General features: G+C 40.0%; 1 protein-coding gene across 7 annotated transcripts in view; it reads right to left on the bottom strand.

Moving 5' to 3' along the window:
- CCSER1 (coiled-coil serine rich protein 1) overlaps positions 1-24,330 on the bottom strand; it is a 712,872-nt gene that overhangs the window by 617,148 nt on the left and 71,394 nt on the right. For all 7 annotated transcript variants that reach the window (XR_008577013.1, XM_054824857.1, XM_054824859.1 and 4 more), the window contains exons 2-3: positions 22,254-23,609; positions 19,511-19,698 (exon numbers count right to left, since the gene is read on the bottom strand). Coding sequence is in view for 6 of the 7 variants with exons in the window: in XM_054824857.1 (XP_054680832.1) it covers positions 19,511-19,698; positions 22,254-23,565 (1,500 nt within the window). In the remaining variant the exon portion in view is untranslated. The remainder of the gene's footprint in view (positions 1-19,510; positions 19,699-22,253; positions 23,610-24,330) is intronic.

Raw genomic sequence — 24,330 nt, 5'->3', positions numbered from 1 at the left:
TCTTTAATACATAAATAGTTGTATCGGCTTTACAGGAAACAATATAGTGGAAAATTGCCAACTACACACAAATTTAGAAAGAGCTACTGTCTTCACTGAGCAAAATGCTTTATGAGGTACTAGATGATCATATCATTTGCATGAGTAACACCTAGGTGAAGTCAATACACTTTGCAGCAAATAATTCATCTTCCTGGGAGGTGCAGTGTAATTTATCCTGCAAAATTAAAGTATTCACTGCCTATTGTAGCTATCAACTACACATACAATTGTAAGACAAAAATGAGGTGGTGATTTTTGTCTTTCTGTACCAGTTATTTTCACAAATGCTTGACAGGGTATTATTAATTATTACGTTAGAATCAAACAGATTCTTTTTTTACTTTTGCTTAACCCACCCTCCCCCCAAAAATTTCATACAGTCAAGTAAAAAGCCATAAAACCAATAAAAAGTCTCAAAATATTCTGCAAAGTAACACATGTAAAGACCTGTCTATTCAACTGAAAAGAAGAAAAGACCAAGAAGGTAACTTTGTTTACAGTTTACAAGCAGCTTTAATAGACAGAAAAATGCCAGGTACTAAAAGATGTCCTTGATTCTAGGTACAGAAGACAAACCGAGGCCTAATGGCTGTAAGTAAAAACACAGTTACCATTAATTAAGGAATTAGGCATGTTTTTTCAAATAGTTTTTGCATCTGGTTTGTTGTTTTTTAAAAACACACACCTTTGGAATAACCTAGCACGTAAAAGTGCAGCTGTTCCATCTCTTCATACTTTCAATACTCCAACACAACACATTGTCCTTGACCCAGAGGTAACTGGTAGGGTTTTATGACGTGTCCTACACAACAAGTCTAGCCAGAGGATCCAATAGTCCTTTCGAGTTCTAGAAATCTATTAATTTTTTTTTTCTGTTGAAACTTGTGGCTACACATGTACCAGGAAGTTGTTTGATATCACGTCTTGTACACCCGCAAGCAAATGATCTGTTCTCCTCCACCCTGTGACCACCAACTCTGAAGTTTTGTCATACCACATGCATTGATACTTGCCTTCTGCTTGGATGCAGTATCCCCTCTTACCTTAGTAAACACAAGTACAGGAAAGAACGAAACAGTCTCGTTTTGGTCTAGAAATACTGTTAGTAAAAATACTTTTCAACAATTTGTCTAAGAAAAAAATGCTAAAATAGAAGGGACCTCAGACAATAATATATAATTTTTTCTTCTATTCATTGATGTATATCCTTTTGATTTATACTCAAGAATATCATTAAGTATATAGTCCTATTCAAGTTCATCATTATTTTGAAGCCACCCATAAAAGTTAAAACTTTTATGATTTCAGTCTTCCTTTACACATTGTTTGAACTTCAGAGTACAACCATTCCCTACAAATACACATGTGAATTTTGTAACACTAGCATGCAAACTTTGTATGCAGAAACAGCATATCAAAATGGAACTCCTAATTCACATTAGGATCTGCTAATCCTTTCTGCTCACCATCAATATGAAAATAACTTGCAGTACATCCATACAAAAATTTTGCCTGAAGCTGCATCTTTCTGCCTTTGAAATATGTATGAGAATGAATAAAAACGGAAATTTCCTTTGTTATTTGCTGAACAATTCTAGGCTTGAACAAAGCCCTCGGCAGAATCCGTAGCATTTGTTGTATTTTTGGTAAAGAAATACTGTTTGCCATCACAAGACAGAGCCAGAATAATGAGCAATGAGTTTGTTCACCAACTATTAAAACATGCAATAATGACTGAAGCACCTGATCATGAAAAAGTTTTTACTTATCCCTAGGAACATTGGGTTTTCTTTCCTCAAAACAACAACAAATCAGGCTCAAGAACAATTTAGTTTTGGCAGCTTCATGTGCTAGCTCCAAAAAGGAGAGTTCTATTAAACAAAGTGAAATGTGCATAATAGGGAGAACAGAGGATCCTAAAACCTTTTATCAGACACCCTGCTGCATGGAATTTTCAAAAAATAAATATTGAACAACAACAAATATCTTTGAACTTCTCTATAGTTAATAGACCTTACAGACCTCCTACAGTGCGGCAATAAATATGCCTCAAGAAATCAGTGTATCACTTCATACCATTTAATAATGTCACAATTGCCTTTGTTATGCAGACTGTATAGAAGGGTGAATGCTAGCCGAGAGCAAAATGGTGCATTAACAGTGCCTTCCTTTCTTGTGTTAGCAAGCATAGCATCTCTGCCTCAGTTCTATTCTCTCCCACCTGTAGGTCCTTCCAGTAGACAGCTGAGTCCACTTAAAGCATCGAGTTCAGAATAGTTTGTCATCCAGTTTCCCAACTCAAGTTATTAAAACAAGAACTGCTGTGATTCATGAACCATGGCTGCTGAATGGCTGACTATTCCTTTCACTTAAGTTCAAGATTTTTATTCATGTATCTGTATCTCTTTGAAATAAAAACCTCACAAAGACACCAACATGCTGAGATTCAATGTCTCATCAGTGCCTAATACAGGCGATGAAGAATCTGACATCCACAAACCCCCATCCTAAATCTGTCTATTCTGAAGATTTCATTTGCACAAATAAGCTTTGTAAGTCACTACTCACTTCTCAATGGGTTATTTTACTCCTGCTTTTGCATCTGGGCACAGAAAAGTAAGAAGGGCATTTTACTTTTCCATTATTTTCTTATTTTAGAAATAGTAAGATAAATAAAAATAAATACATATTTATGAATATACACATTCACAAGAACTCAGGAACACTATTTCATGTAAATGTACTAAACTGTACTGTTTTGAGGAATTACTTCTGCTTCCTTTCTGCTCTTCGAAACCTGAAAAGCAGTATGAATAGCTTGACAGCTTGTCTCTGAAATAGAGGTAGTTCTCAGTCACTAATAATGATTCCTGTCTGTTTAAAAGACATACACACTTTCCTACTGTGATCAAATCATAGAAAATAATCCTCTTTTTTTTTAACTTCTTCTTCCAAAGGTAAACCTTAGAAGTGATTCAGTGTAAAAACAAGTTAACCTAGGCATGACTTTGTAGTTGACTGAGAACTAATTTACATTAAGTAGACGTTGTGTTTCATAAAACCCACATCCTTAACACGTACCTGGGAGCAAGCAGCATCTGAAGCCCAGTCATGACTCTGTCTTAATTTCCTTTATTAATTTTTCTTCCTGCATAATCGTTAATGATTGTGCACACTTCCTCTGGCATAGGAATGGGGAATCCAAAGAACAATATCCCAAGCTATAGGGAAAGCAAAACTTCCCAAAAGTTACCTTCTGACACAGAGAAAAAAATTGTCCTGACTCCTTATCTCTGGTGATCAGTTTAATAGCGTAGGCGTGAAGAAGACATAGTACTTAGGCATCTCAAAGTCTCTGCATCACTAGGAGACCCACCTAATACCACATCACCAGCAGCAGCCAGTCTCTGATCTCCAGCACAAGGCTGTAGTTTGACATGCACTCTTAAGTTAACAGCCACGCCAAAAAAAGATGTTTTCTCTGCTTGCCACTCTCAGCTAGCAATTCCCCTGTGCCCACAGCACTCCCTACAGTGTGGTGCCAGGACTACAGTGAACCAAACCAGGGTCAATTGATCCAGCTGTTGCTTGGCTATTTTTGGCCAGGGAGTTTTCTGACCAGCAGAAGCTCTGAAGTATAAAGTTAAAGCAGTAAAAGTACAATATGAATAAATAGGTGACACCACATGTTTTCATAATTCCTTTAGAAATATCAACACATTAGACACACAGAATTAATTTCAGTAGCTTACTTTTCTACCTGCAGTTATATTCTGGATACAATTCTGTCCATAAAACATTTTATGGTCTCTACTGACTTCTCCCGCTCCCCCTCCCCCCCCCGCATCTAAATCCACTTAATATAGCCTCAGTCTTATTCTGAAACTGTTCATAAATTCATTTTAATGCGTCACATTTATATTTTTAGATATTGCCCTGAAGAATGCCAAATCATTTAAGCAAACAATTCATCACAAGCCCTAATCAGAGTAAAGAAAAAAAATTCCCATGTTTCATGCCTGTAAATTAAGGAACACAACAGTGATGTCTAAACAACAGCTGTGAAAACAGTTGTACCTGGTGAATACCAGGTGAAAGGAGAAAAAGATACAGAAAAAGAAATATTATGGTCTATTGCAAAAAGAACACATAATTGTCACATCAGAAAGGAGAAAATGTATCTTGTATAAAGACTTGAATTAACAAATTAGGGAAGATATCAGTGCTGGGGATACTTTGTGATTTAACTTTGATCAGAGGTAACATGAATGGAAGCTATAGGCATAAATCTTTCTGAATCAAGATGCATACATACTCCTTTTCCTTTTTTTCTTTCTCTGTTTACAGGCTCAGAGAAAGTAAAGTGTTTCAAAAGAAAAGGTATAGCTTTGATAACAAGATCAAATCGCTTTCCCTGTCACATCCATCCTTAAAGAATAAAGACAAAAATGACAACTTCTTATTCTCATCTGGAGGAAGAATGTGACTAATGAAAATATGAAAAGACTTACACTACCATGCACACTGCCACACTTACAGCAGGAAAATTGCGTTACTTCCCTCTTTCAGCTGAAATGTCTGACAGGTTGTTGCCAGCAATGCATATTTTACAGGCTGCCTTATTTTCCTCTGAGCAATGTCTCAGAGGGAATATTCATAGAAAATAAGACTAAGCCCTGGATTTCAGTATCTCAGTAACAGAAAGGTTACAATTTTTTCTTGGCAACCCGTTATCAGCTCTTCACCTGTTTAGTTCCCAGCTTCTCCCTCGATTCCTGCCTGATTTACAAAAATATAGAAAGCCTCTCCCCTCTTTCCAGCTCCTTTGACTGACCTACTTCACATCCTCTTAACTTTTAGAGCTCCACTAGCCCCAAATTTCCTCAACACTCCTTTCCTTCCCAATGCTTCATCGCTTCTTTTTCCACATCACCTGCAGTGTTTAATTCCAGTTTTCTTATCAGCACTTCATAATCCTCCTCATTTTCTGATGGGAACATAGTCCTAACCTTTCTTTATTCTCCTCACTCCTCTCTGGATCAGGTCCTAACTTTCCCCACTCCCACCTCCTCCACTCCAGTAAAGAGTCAGATCCCAAAAGTTGGCAAATATATAAAGACAAAAGTCTGCCAGGGTAACAGTCTGCCAAGTCTACAGATTTATACAGACAATTTCATTTAACTGTTTCCTCTCAGTATTTACTCATTTGACTTCACACAAGTTTCACAATGCCTATTTTAGGACAATTTCTTCAAAATATATTCCAAACACTTAAAATCCGATCATTTCAGGTTGGAGTAAGTCAAAACTGGTGAGTTTTACTTTTATCAACCACCACATGACAAAAGATGACTGGAGACTTCTCATGCAAATGCAAACTTCTGATTTGTGGAGCAATTAAAACTAATCTCATCTCCTTTGATATACTCCAAAATGGTATCCAGTGAAGAATCTTGTAGGAGTCATTTTCAGGAGACAACATGAGTTCTGCTACAGCACTGCCTGTTTTACAGGATCAAACATAACAGGGTGGGTATGTGGGAGTAACTTAAAACATGCATATGAATAAAAAACAATTAAGTAAGAAAAACTGAATCCCTTCTTTTGGTCCAAGATATCTCTCTGAGCAACAGACTTTGCTGAACAATCTTCCATTAGCCTTGGACTGATTAAAACTCCCTATCCCATTGCAGATGTTCAAGATCCTGAAGCAGGTTGCTACTAAACATTTTAACTCCTTTCCCTAGGTTTTCTTTGGTATCAAAGACGGCATTTTAAGTAAGTGTCATGCAATTAATTGCTCCAGCTCTTACTAACTACTTCTTCTCAAGTACCAATGTTCCCCTGACTGACAATCCGCTCCAAATCATAACAGCTATCCAGACTGTTTATGTAACTATAAATCCTAGACAATTATGTGACACTAATATTCCTCAAAATCAAGAAAGCTTCTCAAAGCACAAAAATGCAAAATGTTTGTTTCTTGATAAAGAATTCAGATACAGAAATATACATTCCTGTCCTGAATTCAAAGTGTATTAATTCCAGAAAGGTTTGTATTGTTTGGGGGGTTGTGTGTGATTTTTTAATGACAATATCTATTCAGTGAGTTATGAAAATTTAAAAAGATACATATTAAGTTATTCACCATGCCTATGTTATTTCAAAGAATGTTATTAGTTTTACTGTATGAATGCTATGAATACAGAAAATTATCTCTGAGGCAACAAAACATGTTTTAACCTCATTCCTTCCTGAATGATGTATTTTTGCCTATTCCTCCCTTAAAAGGTGAGTTAACCTAGATAAGCCTTCCCAAACCTAATTTCCATATATCAATCAGTAATATAGCATGCAAAACGTGATCCTGAGTCTTTAATGGGCTATCCTGCACTTGACTCTAAATCAAACAACACTCTTGTCCTAAATGGCAAGCTTTTAGGGCCTGCACTAGTTTTCTAGCCACTGCCACATCCTTAATCCAGGGTTCACTTAACGTTGCCTCCAGCAACACACAGGCAAGACAAGAACTGCAAATATAAAGCTTGAACAAGTGACCCAACAGCATTTCCATTTCTCACCCCATTACATTCTTTTTATCAATCAAAGGGATCAAAGGCCTGGAAGAATCACCCTACCTTGAATTGCTATAGCCCAGGGGAAAAAAATACCGTATTTCTTTTGAGCTTATTCTCACATAAGCAGAAGAATACAAATAGGCAGCTCACGGGAAAGCACTGCAGAACTCTGACCACAAGACCATTCTCGGTCACACTGTTTGAGAGACCTACACAGCAGGAAACTATATGCACAAGGAAGGACAGGAGCTAGTCACTCTATAAACAAGACCAGGGCATTTTTCTGTCTTTATTTCCATAAAAACCAAGTGAGTGAAAACTACCTGTGAATCATCTGACCTACATGATGAAAAACCCAAGATGCTGTTTAATTTGTATTCACTAGTCATAAATTTCAACTTCAGTGAATTAGCTCTCCATTAACTGTCTCCCTTAGAGGAGTCACCTAGTAGTTTCTGTTCTCCTGTTGTATGTATTATTTGCATATGCTAACCTGAGAAGATATACCACAGCTGCAAAATTACTGCCAGTGCTAAGGGTAACTCCCAAGATAAGACATGACAGTAATCTTCCAGTGCATAGAAGGAATTATTTACCTTTTTTTTCCCTGAAGTAGTACTTTCTGTGACCAATACTCAACAGAAATATTTTTCCACTTAAGTATATTACTCATTGCATAAAGATCTCTCTGTTATTTAAAATTCCAGTGTAGTATTTCAAATATGGACATTAGATCAACCACACTAGGTCACATAACCCTGTAACTTGTCTCCACCAAAGATAATTGTCAGGTTCCCCGTGTCCCTTCTACAGCAAGAAGGAGATCCCAATATGCAAGCACAAGGAGTACATCAGGTTGTACTACCTCTTCTGATTCCTTTGGAAACACTTGTTAGGGTCCTGGGTGCCTCCTTCCCCCTTACACTTCTACTTTCCCATCCAGAATCATAGCACACCACGGGAACTCCCTGTCAACCACCTCCTTTCTCCGGCACACTTGCCCCATACAGCAAGATCAGGAAATAGAAGAGGGTGTGTGTACACACAGGGACAATCCCAGTTCCTGTGAGTTTATGATGTATGGGGTAAGTTTACGATTTCTTCCCACCCCATCACGTCTGCAGGCAGAGTGTGACTGGACAGGGCCCGCTGGCACAACAAATGAGTTGGTAGCGCAATGGGAGGTGTCAAAGGAGCTCTGTTCAGTATTCCCTGCAGTTCTCTGTCCTTGCATTTCAATCTTGGACTCTGTGGTGCGCTGACCCTGGCTGGACACCAGGTGCCCACCAAAGCCACTCTATCACTCCCCTCCTCAGCTGCACAGGGGAGAGAAAATATAAGGAAAGGCTCCTGGGTCGAGATAAGGATGAGGAGATCACTCACTAATTACTATCACAGGCAAAACAGACTCAATTCAGGAAAATTAATTTATTACCAGTCAAATCAGAGTAGGATAATGAGAAATAAAACCAAATCTTAAAAAACCTTCCCCTCAACTCTGCCTTCTTCCTGGGCTCAACCTTACTCCTGATTTCTCTACCTCCTCCCCCTCAGTGGCACAGGGAATGGAGATTATGGTCAATTCATCACACCTTGTCTCTGCTGCTCCTTCCTCCTCAGGGGGAGGACTCCTCAGACTCTGCCCCTGCTCCAGTTTGGGGTCCCTCCCATGGGAAACAGTCCTCCAAGAACTTCTTCAGTGTGACTCCTTTCCATTTCTTCACAAACTGCTCCAGCGTGGGTCCCTTCCACAGGGTGCAGTCCTTCAGGAGCAAACTGCTCCAGCATGGGTCCCCCACAGGGTCACAAGTCCTGCCAGCAAACCTGCTCTAGCGTGGGCTCCTCTCTCCATGAGACCACAGGTCCTGCCAGGAGCCTGCTCCAGTGCGGGCTTCCCACAGGGTCACAGCCTCCTTCAGGTGCCTCCACCTGCTCTGGCGTGGCGTCCTCCACGGGCTGCAGGTGGATATCTGCTCCACTGTTAACCTCCGTGGGCTGCAGGAGGACAGCCTGCCTCACCATGGTCTTCTCCAGGGGCTGCAGGGGAATCTCTGCTCCAGTGCCTGAAGCACCTCCTCCCCCTCCTTCACTGACCTTGATGTCTGCACAGTTGTTCCTCTCTCATATGCTCACTCCTCTCTCTGGCTGAAATTGCTCCTGGTGGGGTTATTTTTTTTCTCCTTAACTATGTTATCCCAGAGGTGCTACCACCATCACTGATGGGCTCGGCCTTGGCCAGCAGTGGGTTCATCTTGGAGCTGGCTGGCATCGGCTCTGTTACACATGGGGGAAGCTTCTAGTGGCTTCTCACAGAAGCCACCCCTGTAGCACTACCACCAAAACCTTGTCATGAAAATGCAATACAGACTCATCTCTTATCAGTATCAAAGGGCTTTGAGCATCTGACATACGAGGGTGGTTGTGGGGAAACAGTGAAGACAGAACCAGACTCCTCTTAGTGGTGTCTAGTGAATAGACTGGTGCAAACTGAAATACAAGAAATCCAAGAAAGAGGTTTGTGGGTTTGTTTTGTTGTTTTAGTTTGGTTTTTTAAACCATAAGGCTAGTCAAACACCTGGACATGTTGTCAAGAGAGGTTCTGGAGTCTCCACCCTCAGAGATATTCAAAACCCAACTGCACATGCCCTTGGGTAATTAAAAAACCCTGTTTTGAGCAGAGGTGTTGCAGCAGACAATCTCCAGAGGTGCCTTCTCACTGTAGTAATTTCGTTCCTCTCCTACTACCGATTAAAGTATTGTGAGTCAGTAGGGAGTATTGATTCGATTTGTCAGAGGATTGTTTAATCCTTGTTCAGAGTGATGGCATTTGTCTTCCCAAGTAATTGTTATGCATGAGGTAGCCTTGCTTTCCCAGAGATGGCTGAACATCTGCCTGCCGATGGGAAGTGGTGAAGGAATTCCTTGTTTTGCTTTGCTTGCATGTGCAGCTTTTCCTTTACCTGTTAAACTCTCTTTTATCTCAACCCATGAGTTTTTTCACTTGTACCCTTCGATTCTCCTCCCCATCCTCCTGGAGGGAGTAAGCAAGTGGCTTCCTGGTGCTGAGCTGCCTACTGCAGTTAACCTATGACAGAACTAACAGAACTAATTCTGTTCTATTTTCACTATGTAACAACACCTCCATCCACTACCGTTATTACTGCAGGATTTAAAATTGCTAATAACTACTCTACCTTCTACCTATATTAACATAACTATTCAATCAGAATAATTACATCAATATTAGAATAACAGTTTAGCCTTTTTGGGCTATAATGATTATCTCCTTAAAGAAGTGCACAGAACATTATAGTATAAGTATTAAGTCACATTTAAATTAATTTGTTAGTTAGTTGACCTCAAGAATTAATTCAAAGTGTCTAACAACTGCAATTTGATTTTTACAAGCTCTTAATATGTTACAAAATGTATATTACAGTACAGACATTAATTTCCCACAGGGTATTTGGCTGAAAAGCTTCTAGTTGACTTGACCTAAAAATCACAGACAAAATGCTTAAATCCCAATTTGCCATTTCCACTTTTTTATGCTAATAGTATGTGAAAGGCACTTTCTCTGTGCTAAATTAAGAATATAAGGCCCAAATTACTACTTACCTACAATTGGCAGTTTATTCCTATTTAGATAGCACGGTTCAGCCTTAAACTATCAAAGTAGTCCTGACAGTTCTTGCTTTAAGTGGCTTCCACAGTTTTTTTCCACAAAGGAGCAAACCACCAAATTCATTGCAAAAGGGGAAATTTTGTGACGTTAGTACAAAGCTAGTTATAGATGAATGCTGTCAAGTCCACTTCACATGAAGGGTGAACCGCTGCCTTACAGGGTTTGCTTGAACAGTTCGATAAGAATTGATGTTCCTAAATATTCTCCCTTGAGAAGCCCAGCACAGCAGAGATGAATTTGAATTAAGCAGAAATCCCATAATTCAGTGACAGAACAAAATGTAACATCTATTTTAACTATGAAAAAGCTTTTGTGATCATCACAGATACCAGAGATAATATATGCATAGCAAGTTAACAACAGGTTGCAGTTATTCAGAGAAAACATAACCTTGTTAGTTCTAAAGAAGGTTGTGCAGAGGACATTAAAGGAGTGTGTGCATTTTGCTTACCTGGTTCATATTTTTTGTAACAGTTTTGGTATATCTGAAAATGGCTGTTTTGTTTGGGGTTTTTTTTGAAGCTGAACTGAAACTCTGAGCACTCAAATGCTCTCCGTAACCTTTCATTCACTGCCTTTCCAATGCAGGCTGTCAAGACAGAAGCTCATCTGCTGTTAAGACATTAATCATTAATGCATCTCCAGTCTGTAGATGAAGAGTGTGTCCCATAGGGTTTTCTCAAGCCTCTACAGGTCACACTTACAGGTCACAAAAACAACCACCTTCAGTTCCACTTTTAAGTCTACTGGTCACCCACTGTAATTCATAAACCATTCAACTCAAGTATTTTCAATAGTATCTTCCACCTAATGTGGTGGTCACACATTGCATAAAAATCTCATCTTCCAATTGGTCTCAGCATAGACTGTCAGAAGGTATGAAGTAGAAGGTCAAATCCATACTCAAGGATAAAAGAGCAGTAAAATACCAGTGTTAAAGCAACTTGGAGTAAATATGAAAATCACTTCAATCCTCTCCAGACTACCAGTCAACCTAGTTTTACCTATGCTCAGCGTTTCATCAGACACCAGCATATCCTACTATTATCCTACTATTCAGCACAGAGAAGAGGAACATAAACATTTTAGCCCTTATTCATGCACGTTCAGTGTCCATGGGGGCACAGGATCCTGTTGTTTCTCACATGATGCAGCAATTAGGTTAGAACTAGTGCTTGATAATAAGACTACTCAGGAAACATTAAAAATATAGTAATCTGTGAGAAGCACTGATCACACTTTCATGAGTTGCAGATTCGGATACTGCTTCATAACCTAGGATATCAAACCCAAGGATAGATTTGAATACAGTGGTTTGGATAATTGCTCCATCACTGCAAGTACCATTTCTGAATTACACTAGAAACCTGACTGTTAATTGCTAAGTCACCCCAAATCATTTAGGTACTAACAAAACCTAGGTACAGTTACTCACACAGACTATCCAGGACACCTAACTAAAATTTAGACACCAGCAGCTAATTAGATAATTATCACAAACACACATTCCAACCAGGGGCCATAACACATTTCCATTAAAATCATCTATGTTTTGTCTTTCTGCTCCCTCCAGAGATACACCAGGAATCTCAAATACTTGCAGTTAATATTGAATCATCAGATCGCTTAGGTTGGAAAAGACCTTTAAGATCATCAACTCCAACCATTAACACTGCCAAGTCCACCACTAAACCATGTCCCTAAGCACCACATCTACGTGTCTCAAATCCCTCGAGGGATGGTGACTCAACCACTTCCCTGGGCAGCCTGTTCCAATGACTGACAACCATTCTGGTGAAGAAATTTTTCCTAATAACCAATCTAAACCTCCCCCGGCACAGCTTGAGGCCATTTCCTCTTGTTCTATCACTTGTTACTTGGGAGAAGAGACAAACACCCATCTGGCTACAACCTCCTTTCAGGCAGTTGTAGAGAGCAATAAGGTCTCCCCTCAACCTCCTTTTCTCCAGCCTAAACAACCCCAGTTCCCTCAGCCCCTCCTCATAACACCTGCTCTCTAGACCCTTCACCAGCTTCATTGCCCTTCTCTGGACACACTCCAGCACCTCAATATCTGTCTTGCAGTGAGAGGCCCAACACTGAACACAGGACTCGAGGTGCAGCCACACCAGTGCTGAGTACAGGGGCACAATCACTGCCCTAGTCCTGCTGGCCACACTATGTCTGGCACAAGCCAGGACGCTGTTGGCCTTCTTGGCCACCTGGGCACACTGCCGGCTCATATTCAGCCGGCTGTCGACCAACACCCCCAGGTCTTTTTCCACTGGGCAGCTTTCCAGCCACTCTTCCCCAAGCCTGTAGTGCTGCATGGGGTGGTTGTGACCCAAGTGCAGTCTGTTCCAGTGCTCTGTCACCCTCAGAGTAAAGTGTTTCCTCATGTTCAGATGGAACCTCCTGTGTTCCAGTTTATGCCTGTTGCCTCTTGTCCTGTCACTGGGCACCATTGAGAAGAGTCTGGACTCCTGAAAAGTGATGGCAAATGGCTTGGTGAGCACTTCTGCCAGCTGCCTCAGTACCCTTGGGTGAATCCCATCCCACCCCATACCTGTGTGCATCTAAGTGGTGTAGCAGGTGGCTAACCATTTCCTCTTGGATTATGGGTGCTTCATTCTGCTCCCTGCCCCTGTCTTCCAGCTTAGGAGGCTGGGCACCCAAACAACAACTGGTCTTACTATTAAAGACTGAGGCAAAGAAGGCATTAAGTACCTCAACCTTTTCCTCATCCTTTGTCACTATGTTTCCTCCCCTCATCCAATAAAGGATGGAGATTCTCCTTAGCCATCCTTTTGTTAATTTATTTGTAGAAACAGTTTTTATTGTCTTTAACTGCAGTAGTCAGATTAAGCTCTAGCTGGGCTTTGGCCCTTCTAATTTTCTCCCTGCATAACCTCGTGACACCCTTGTAGTCATCCTGAGTTGCCTGCCCCTTCATCCAAAGGCCATAAACTCTCCTTTGTTTCCTGAGTTCCAGCCAAAGCTCTCTGTTCAGCCAGGCTGGTCTTCCCCACCAGCCCGTCTTGCAGCATGTGTGGACAGCCTGCTCCTGCACCTTTAAGATTTCCTTCTTGAAGAATGTCCAGCCTTCCTGGACTCCTTTGCCCTTCAGGACTGCCTCCCAAGGGACTCTGTCAACCAGGCTCCTAAACAGGCCAAAGTCTGCCCTTCACAAATCCAAGGTAGCAGTTCTGCTGACCCCTCCTCCTTACTTCAACAATCAAAAACTCTATCATTTCACCATCACTATACCCAAGACAGCCTCCAACAGTCACATCACCCACAAGTCCTTCCCTGTTTGCAAATATCTCTTTTGCTAGTATCTCACTATTTTCATGTCCATCATTTACCTTTTTTATGTCTTCCCAAAGTTTCAGATGGCCCTCTCTGCACTGAATTAATCAATTATTAATTTTGTAAATTTAATGTTTAACTGACACATTCAACCTCTCCCATTATCAAATTGAATCCTGTAGTAGCCCATGAAATATTACCCTTTATTCCAACACTGGTTTTTGCATATACTGTTCTTAATTTATATTGTAAATATACTTATTGAGATGTTAGGTACTCAGAGCATCCCCACATAATAAGCACAGTACAAGCATGAAGAAAAGGGGATTTTGCCTAAGTGTCAGCACTGGATGGATAAGCAAAAGACCTCAGTAATACACTACTGGCACACATCTTGAAAAGTTATCTTAGTTCAGCATTGTGTTGTTACTTGTAGGCAAGGCAAAAAAATAACATGAAAATTGAGAAAGGAAATTAAGAAAGTTTTCTAACGGCAGTTACTCTAGTGCACAGTAGGCAGCGTGGGAGACAACACGAATGCAACTATTTGACAGTTTGACAAGTGATCAATGAAGACATATCACTGTTAAAGCTGAGGGAAAAAAAAAGACATGACCCTAGGCCATGAAAGTCCTTTAACTGGCAACAAGCAGTTTTGTCTAATATATTGGAAACATGGGAAAAACGCAAAGAAAGAAATGGCACAGTCAAAGCAACAACCTGGTAAAATAAGTTGTGCAGCTGTAATTGGACGGACACAAGCAGGCAAGGCCACCTTGCTCTAGACAGAATGAGAGGATGATCCAGCACCAAGGGCAAGCATAAAAATTTTTACCTGTAAGGATGAAAACTTGTAGCTGAAGTTAAGAAATTAAAAACTGGCAATTTGGACAAGATTAAAATATGTGAAACAGGAAAAAACTGCGCTCAAGAAAGTGCCCAGAGAAACACATACCTGCAGAATAGAAAGGACAGTGGTAACATTCACCCACTGAGACAGGAAAGAGCTGAAAAATTAGATTTCTTTTAGTCATACAGCACATATGCTGATAGCCAGGTGTGGACATGGGAGCAGTCAAAAACAGATAATTATTTTCTTTGTAAATAATTGTAGAGAGGCAGAAAGGCAGGTCTGAGAGCACCAAATGCAAGTGGGGTGTCTCATGCTGCCGCATGTATGCAGTCATATTTCTAGACAGAGTAAAAACGTGTGCATACAGCACAGCGTAGCTGTGTGGTCTAGGAGCTCCAAACTTTAACTTGTAGTAATGTACAGCTACTTTCATTTGTATCATCCGTCATGACTGTCTGGTTTTAATGACTGACTATTATTTGTCAGCATTTCAAAATCTTCAGCAACTTTTAAAAAAAAAAATCAGCTTTTTTTTTCCCCGTCTTTACTACTGGTAAAGGTGATATTTAGGATTTTTCCTAAGTATTTCCTTTCCATGTTAGCCACTATTGCGAGAAGTGATGGATAATTTTGTTGCTCTCACACACATCTCAATTTCTACTGTTAATTCTAGGTACTGTAGTACATCAACTCTTTTTTCCTGCTGTTCTGTCACCTAATGCTCTTAAAGAACTTGCTTACAGTGATCTCGGGGTCTGATCCTAGTTTCTTTCAATGCAGTTATTCTAATACCCCCCTACATTTCAACTGCCCGGGTTTACGTCCTTTTCATTGGTCTTGCAGTGCTGCATATTTCAGGTCATTCAGGTTTTTTACCATACTGCTTTGCGTTTTTCCTTCTTTTTGCTTCTTTTGCACATTGGAAAAGAACCACCACCTAGCTGGAGAACAGGCTGGTAAGCCACAGCCTCTATCAGTCTTCTGAGACATAGTTAACTAGTTTATATGTTATGTCTAAATATTTAAAGTTGTAACTGATGACTTCATAGTTGGAACATTTGAATGACCAGAGTTTCTATACCAATATGAATCTGTTTAAATTGCATCAGTATCAACCATATTCATTTGAAAAGGGTCTAGTATACTGCACAGGCTAATCAACATTAAACTGTTCCAAAAACGTGCCCTGTTTCCACTTTCTGTGTAACTATGTAATACTAAAGTCTAAAACCATTTTTAGTGAAATGATGGCATCTTGTGGCAGAAATTGGTCACTGCAAGAATAACGGTTTTGAAACTATTCTGATGAAAAACACATAATTAGCAATCTAAGCAGTTAATCTCCAGTGTATGTTTCAGTTCCTTATTTACATTACTATGAAACTGGCACATTTGCAGTTATTTTGAAAGACTTTTTTCCTTCCCTACATCTCATTTATGAGTAGCACCACTCTTGTCCAGATCATAAATTATTTTTGACATCTCACAAGTGAGTTAATTCCACTCTTACAGGTGGTGACCATCTTTGTAGATTTGATACATATTGTCAGTATTTAGGAGATCCACCTAGCCAAGCTTTTACCTATCATCTTCAAAAAAAGCACTGCCAGTTGTGCCATAATACTCTGCTGAACAAGTTGTTTAGGAAGAACAGTTTCTCAGATGCTAGTTTGTTTTCTCTTCTCCTCTCCTGTGAAAATCTAGCATCTCCTCAGTTCTTCTGGCTCCTCATTCCCACCAGCCCCTCAGCAGAAGCAGCCCACATTGCCTGCCAACAAGAAAAAGGAAGTAAACAGAGTCTTGGAGGACTTGCTTCACTTTGCGAGTAAAGGGTATGTTTCATGCTACAAACATTCTTCAGCCTAACACGACGTCTGGATGATGCCAGAAAACCAGCATCCATAGCTACTACCACTCACTCGGTGCCGCAGAGCGGAACTGAACAGGAATGCTGCCCTCATCCGGGAGGCCTCAGCAATCCCCCATGAACTTGCCATCCCTTAAATGCCTGTGGTTCATTTGATTCCAAAATTGAACAAAATGAATACTGATAGCCAGAGAGGAGTGATTAATGGTTTTCTAGGCATGCGAGAAAGTTAGATTAAGTTTTTTAATAATACTATGTTTAGCATCTCCAATTCTTTACCTAGTATTTATTCTTCATAAGGATCATTCATGGTAACAATCTGCTACTGTGGTGTTAAACATTAATTGCTTGTGACAAGTATTTTGAAAGGGCCTTTTTACTGTTATGTATTATTCTGAACATCAGTTTCTTCAATTTTTAATTCCTTTTCCTTCCAGGGAACTCTGCTTATTGTTGTCTCGTTGTTTGGGGGAGGAGGTATTGTTAGTTTTGGTTTCATTTGTTTTACTTCATAAATCTTACCTTTTACTGAAAAAGCTTTCATCTAGCATTTCTCTTCACATGTGAAGATTATATCCCCATGCATTGGGGGGAAAGCAGGAATAATATTACCTTCACTCATGAATACACACAGTAATCTTGACATAAAAGTTCTCGGTCTGTGACTAATACAAATAAGCAGGAGCTAATTGTGGATTTGTGAAAAATCTTACTAATGGAAGTGAAAAAGAAATGTAGATTTCATACACAAAACATGAAGAGGAGATCAAATCACCACCTACCCCTCAGGCACTTTGCTTATTTCCTGTTGTTACTGTGTTGTCACCTTCCTGGTCCCATCATTAATACAGGGCTAAATGGAATGAAATGCTAAGGCATCAGTCTAGCCTAGTATTTAAATGAACACTGAGATCTGCCTAACAGCTTGGGTCTAACAACCCAAATAAGGTTTACAGGCTTGAGCCAGGATTAATCAGCTTTTTAGGGCAGGAAACTACATCTTTGTAATGCTCTGTATGCCTACATCAAGCAGCATCTTTAACTGTCATTGTGATCTTTCTGGCTCTGAAAAACAAGATGTATTTCTGATATTTGGATGTGAATTTCCTGCAAAAAACACAGAGAACATGCTTAACTATATGCTTTAATAGCACAAAGGTTTCTTCTACTATTTAGCAATTCTACCTCTATTTCTATGCTATATCTCTGGGTGTAATAATTCATTGGATAAAAAAAATAAAATCAAGGGTATTTTGTTGAAATAAATTTTGGATTACTGTACTACATCTGACAAGTTGGCAACAATCTAGAAAGGGTAAGGCAGATCTATAAAATCTTCTCTTTCCTAAAATTAATTTGCCTCCTGCCCTTTCAGGTAGTATAAAATTAATCAGTGAATACTGACAAATCTGCACAATCTGGTACTGCTAAGAAAAGTATAATCCTGTCATTGAAGCGTAGGTAATCCAATCCTCCCAGGTTACACAAAGTGAATGTACAGGCAAGTGTTTCTGTAAAAGACATCAAGTAACTCCATTTTAGTTGAGTTTTTTTAGTGACCATTGCTCCAGGACACTGGTACACCGGAAAATCTGTTGTACGTAATAAGAATGCGCTTGGTAGCGATGTAATTTTCTCCCGCCATCCACAGCAGCATTTGTGAGCCCAGCCACAAAGGAACATTTGGACGATACATTCAGACACATGGGTGAGATTTACCAAGACAAAAGACAGATTTCACATCCTCTTGAGAAAGCCCCAAACCCCAATTTCCCACCACAACTTCTGTAAGGAGACTTCACGCTAAATCAGATCCTTCTCTGGGGACGTGTTTTTAAATGGCCAACCAGGAACTAGTATGGGCAAATCTCAGAGAGGAAGACGATTTTAGCGTTCCTTGACTTCTCAGCTGAGAAAGAAGTTACATTTAGTGGCAGCCCATACAGCACACAGGCATAGAAGTTGTCTAAGTAACGGTATGAATTGTTTAGTTTTGGTATTAGCCTGTAAAACTACACGAAAAGAGCACATAACTGGAAATCTAGCATCAGTTTGCACCAGTTTCACATCTCTGACAAAATGCAAAAAACCTCTCTTACAAAAGGCAGTTGTGTTCACATCTGAGTCTCTCAGGGATGTGTTTAGTCCTGCATCATTGTAACATAACGGCTATTACGTAAACCTGAAAAGGAAAAGGTCCTTTATTTATACATCTGTTTAGCAGCTCTGGGCAGGGGTAAGAAACTTGGAGCTCTTTGCTTTCAATGGAAAGCTGTTTTCAGATATGAGTAGAAAATTAATCCTTTTTTTCAGCTAGCACATTGAATAGAATATTTCAAACTAATAATAGTCATAAAAATTGTTTTAGTGTTTCCCATAAGATAAAGAGTGGATGCCACTGCTGTAGATGTTCAGTCTTAGCATCTTTCTATCTCTTGCTGGAAAGCACATGCATAAGTATAAATTACACTCGCCTTAATGTTTATTCTCACTGGCTACAGGAAAGCACAAACTTGTCAGTCATTCTCTACTATTGTTTCACTAGAAGAGGTTTCTAAAGTACTCTCCTGTAGTTATCTGATCTGTCCTAGCTTTTCCAGTCCTCAGGACACTCAAGGGGTTCTCAGAAGAGATCCTTTCCTTTCCTCCTTACCTAGTGCTCAGAGTGAAAGCCATTCAAACTTGTCACCAGTTTTGAAAGAGACCTCTCAGACCATTCAAATGAGCCTCCTTACAGACAACTTCCTCTCTATCCAACTTCTGATCTGAATCTCATCTCACTCATACCAGGCATGAGTCCATGAAATAACTAACGCAGTAACAATAAAATGTTGCCACAGAGTAGCCCACTGTATTTAACCTCAGAAATAGTCACACTGAATTTTGCTGCAGATCCCTCTCCCAGCATTTTTCTCCCAAGCAAATCAGCAAAGCATGACAAGAATCTCTTCACAGAAAGTATGCAAACCTTTTCACAATGTCATACCCCGAAAAAAAAAAATACTTTAAATGTCTGTAGCTGAGCCTGGATCACATTTTGGAAGCCTGATACAGCTTTTTTTTTTTTTTTTCACCCCCTTTATCACCATCCATTACTTGTAACTACAATGAGAAGCAGCAACTTTACACCAATCACAGAAAAACAAAAAACTTATGCATATGGGAATAAAACTCACCATGCTGTTCATTTTTGAAGAGGATGAGCTTGCTCTCTGCTTCCGTAGGCTGTTAAGCTCTTCTGTGTTTCCATCCTTTGGTTTTATGATCAGCCGACTGCCTCCAGCAGTACCTTCTGAAGAGGATCTCAGTCGTTTCTCAACAAATCTGCCTTCTCGGTATGGACTGAAGCTATTGGCAAGATCAGCTACAAGTAGAGAAGCAATCAACAATCATTATAGAGCATTACTCTCTACAAATATTTTCTTAATGAGAACACTACTTTACTCGAAATGCTTACATTGAAAGGCAATCACATAAGAGATGTTCTGTAGAAAGCAGATCCTGCCTACCTAGATAAAAGTGTCACCTGAGCCACCAGATAGCTCTTCAGCCCTCAGTGACTAGCACACTCAGCATGCTACAGCCCAGTCCACAGCTCCTCACAGAATCCAGAAGGATCTTTGCTCCATCCTTTCCTTTCTCCCCTTGTTCTAGGAACCTTCCAAACCACTGTCCAGTAAAATCCACCAGAGAAACTATTGCTGGTCCACTGGTGCCAAAACCCAACCTGCCCTGCATTTCAACGCAAGTCCAGGTTTTGTGTGGCCAGGTCGCAGCTTTGTTATCACTGCAGAGGACAGGGATGCACATTGGTTTTGGCTTCCGTTTGGCCTTCCTAGCTGAGCTCTGCATCCGTGCTTTCCAAACCCAGCCTGCAGCCAGCAGACTGAATCCCAATCCCCAATTCCAGTTAAACAATAACACATCAGAAAAGAGGAAAAAAATTACATTTTGAGGTGCTAGGGCAAATTTAGAGATGAGGAAAGAGAAAAGCATAATAGCATAATAAGTGAAACATGGAAAACTTTACCTTCTTTTGCCTTTTGTGAGGGAACAGACATTTTCTCTAAGGCTTTTCAAAAAAATCCGTATCACACAAAATATATATAAAGATATACTAAGAAATATACGGCATCTCAAACCTGCTCATACATTAATGTCATGTTCACGACGCTATCTATAATGATATCAGCTATGAGACCAGCTACGGAAGACAAAGTATCTATTACTAAAGAAAATGCACAGAAATATTTTTCATTCACATCTGTTTTTAAAAACTGTTTCAGCAAAACCAAATGTTCAAACCCGTCTGTCTGTAATAGATATAACTACTCATAACCATATCTTACTGAAGGCCACAAGCTTTTTCTGTATTTGTTTCATTTGACATGGCAGGATTTTTTGTTTTTTTTCAATGGTTCCTTTGCATGCTTGGCCAGTTTCTAATTTTAACTACATTCTTCACCACACAAGTAAAAAAAAATTGCATTTTGAACAGCACTATAAAACCCTAACAATTAATCATCAACTTTTATGTAGTGCAGTATTAGCTCTAGAGTTTCGGTGAACATGAATCCCATTTACAAAAATCCCTCTATCACAGTTTCAACTGCAGTTCGCTGCCTTCCAGAAATACACATTAAATATACAACTGCCGATGCATGAGTCTCAAATGCTCTGTGTATTTCTAAACACCACTCCGAGCTGCTCACTTGCTGTTCTGCAGTACACTCTAGTAAGTCAGATTCAAAAGGATGAGCTCATTCGCAGATAAGCCAGCGCTGCAAGAAAACCGAGTGCTCAGGACCAGCAGACACATAAGAGAAAATATTTTTTTCTCCCAATTGACTAAGATTCTGAGGGAAAGAGGTCCCTTCTGGTGAAAGCTAATTTAGTGGATTAATTTGACTTTATATTGCCATTTATGTACAAGATACCCAACCAAGCCTTGCAGTGACAAATAATTCAAAAAGCAAGATTGCTTTTGATTGCTTATAATCTACGTGCCTAGATAAACGTCCAAGCAAAAAGATGGGTACGAATTCATATGAGTTTACACTCATTTATCTTCTAATACAAACACTATAAATGTTAGCTCTCACAAATCTTGGTCTACCAGATAAAGCTTCAGGATTATGCAAAAAAGCACCAGTCCTTAGGTTGGTTTGAGAAAATAAACTGTCAGAGACAAATGCCTTTTGACAGATGTCCTTCACTCAAGGGCCTGGTGCCTTTATTCATCTGCATCTCTATAAACTGAGATTTCCAGGCACAGCCCTTCCACTTAATCTTGTTAATATTTCCAAAATCCTTTTCATAAGCTAAAGATCCATTGTGAAATTTAGATAGTAATTAACTCTCTCCATTTCACAGATTACATAATGAGAAGTTGCACAATGTTATTTCAGATGGAAGCAGAAAGAGGATCTCTGATACTCTGCACAGAAACATCCACTCCAAGCTACTCCAACATCAGCTGAATAGAGCAAGCGAGTCCGGAAATTTCAAGATCCAGATCAATGTAAGATAAACCATGTAATTTTTCATAACCAGACTAAAAGGTTTATTTCTCTGGTGATGTTTCCATCTCAAGCAATGCAACTCTTTAGCTCAAGATAGGCACGTCTCAAAAATCCCAGCTCCAGCCTTCAACAAGAGACAACAATCAATAATCTCTCTCAATTCATTTTCTACCACAGGAAAGCATAGCTACGAACAGCACCAATGGGCGTTAGCAAACTGTAAAACTCAAAAAATGATAGATTTTTTAATTCCTACAGTTTTGGGAGGAGGGCAGAATACATAACTTTTTAACTTCCTAGCTAGCACTGGCAACTCTACCAAAACACTTCATGACCAAACAATTCTTACAGAAGAACTGAGGCCAAAAAAAACCCCAAATCCAACAACGATATATACCTTTAGAATGGTTTATTTCATAACCCCGTTGTGCTTTAAAGGGCTGAGGTTCAGAACATGGAACAATCTTAGACTCCAATACAGGAATTTTTTCTCTCACATGCTTGGATGGCGTACTTTCATCTCTGTTCCCACTCAACTCCTGTGCCTTTGGAGAGAGTATTGCTGGTTCTTCTCTGCGCTGTAACACAATAGTTTCTAAATGTGCATTTGCCGAGTTAATTTCTTCTATGTGCCTGGCATCATTAATATGTAGTTCATTGGCTTGCAACAATACTTTTGTTTGATTAGTAGCTGAGGTTTTGAATAAGGTATTAGATTCAACACTACACGAGCTTGCGTGACTCACAGGAGATATGCCGGCAGAACGGCCAGTACTTTCCACAATATCCGTTTCCTTCACAGGAGCAGCAGCAGGATTAAAACAGATCTGAGAGGTAGAGACATTGTGGCCAAAATCCTCTGCGAGCAGCACCCCAGTCCCACTGCTGGGCAGAGCATCAGCCTCTGAAACAGAATCCTCTGTCAGGGCGACAAAGTCAGAGGGGGTCTGGGCAGCTGTGAGGTCAGCTGACAGCAGCGGGGACTGCAAGGAGCTTCCCATGCACTCTGTCGTCTCGGCTGAACATGGAGGAGAGGACTTGGCGATCACAGGTTCACTTTCCACGTACGATTTAACCTCCAGCAGGCACCTGGACTGCTGCACAGAGGAAACTGACTGACTCTCCGGAACTGGTTTGGAAAATTTGTAGTGCGATGAGAAAGATTTAGGGAGAAGTTTTCGCGTGGATTGTTTGACAGAGTATCGGCTCTGCTCCTCTGCAAAGCCTGAATCATCACCCTCATTCTTCCCAGAGCTTATGCAATTTATAAAGACATTCTTATTAGCTGAGGGCTCCTTTCCCTTTTCAAAATCGTCTGTCAAAGATCTTGTTATCTTCTTGCTACGCGAGCTGCCGAAGCCAACCGAATGCCTTCCTCTGCTTTTAATGTGTTCATCTAAGCTCAGTTTTTGAAAAGCACTGAGAGAAGATTGGGCACCATTTGAGATATTAATGTTCTGACTAGCCGAGTCAGGCTTCTGCTCACTCCCTTTCTTGTTATGGAAGCTAATAGAAGGAGTGCGGAAAATACTCCGGCGCTTGCCTGTGCTCCCTGAGCTGGAGTTAGTGCTGGATGGGGAGGCGTGGACACCAATGGCATTAGCAGAAGAAGGTGAGGAAGGAAGGGAGTCGTGTCTTCGGCTAATACTTCTCCTGAATATTGGCAACCGAGATACTAGAGTCGATCGTCTGGATCCTGAGTCCCCCATCAGGGCACAAAGCGTCCGTGGCTCTTCGCAGCCAATAAACTAATCTGGGATGAGAGAGGGGAAAAAAAAAAAAAAGAAAAAGATAAATTATTCAGCCTCAAAGTCCACTTGAACAGGCTTTAAGTCAGCCTAAATACATGAGATGCCAACACCAATTTTATATACAGCTGCAAGTTGTTGCGTTTGCATTACTGAAGATTTTTAGAATTTCAAAGGGATGTTCAATAGGCAGCGCTGAAAACCCAGCAGCTGAACAAAGATGTGGCTCAAAACATTCTATAGATAAGAGATATAGTATTACATATGACATATTGTACAATGTGATAGATCACACTGGATAACATCATGAAATCTACATGCCAAAAGATACACAAATAGAGCACTTAAATGTCCTCGGTTTTTGAAGTTCTTGGCACAAGTCATCTTATAAACTGTAAATTCTCCTAGAAGAAACTTGATTTTTCATTACCAGAGTAGAACAAAACATTATTTTGTGTTCCTAAATACTCAGGTTTTTGCAAGAAAGAAGAGGATTTAAATTTTCCAGTCTTCACTGAACTTTCAGTTGGATTTTTAATTCCTTTATGTGCTCCTGCTAAAGGCTGTATGTATCACCTTACAGCAGAGAAAATGCTGGCATTACAGACAAGCTAAAATATGCACCACCAAAAATTTTTCTTAAGGAACTATAAGTTCTAGGAATCTACTGTGAAAGTCATGTTTCTAGATTTGAATTGTAATGTTTCCTTTGAACGCTTCTCTGAA

The sequence above is a fragment of the Grus americana genome, chromosome 4 (assembly GCF_028858705.1).
Source record: "Grus americana isolate bGruAme1 chromosome 4, bGruAme1.mat, whole genome shotgun sequence".
NCBI classification, from domain to species: Eukaryota; Metazoa; Chordata; class Aves; order Gruiformes; family Gruidae; genus Grus; species Grus americana.
This window is presented reverse-complemented; position numbering and strand designations above follow the sequence as displayed.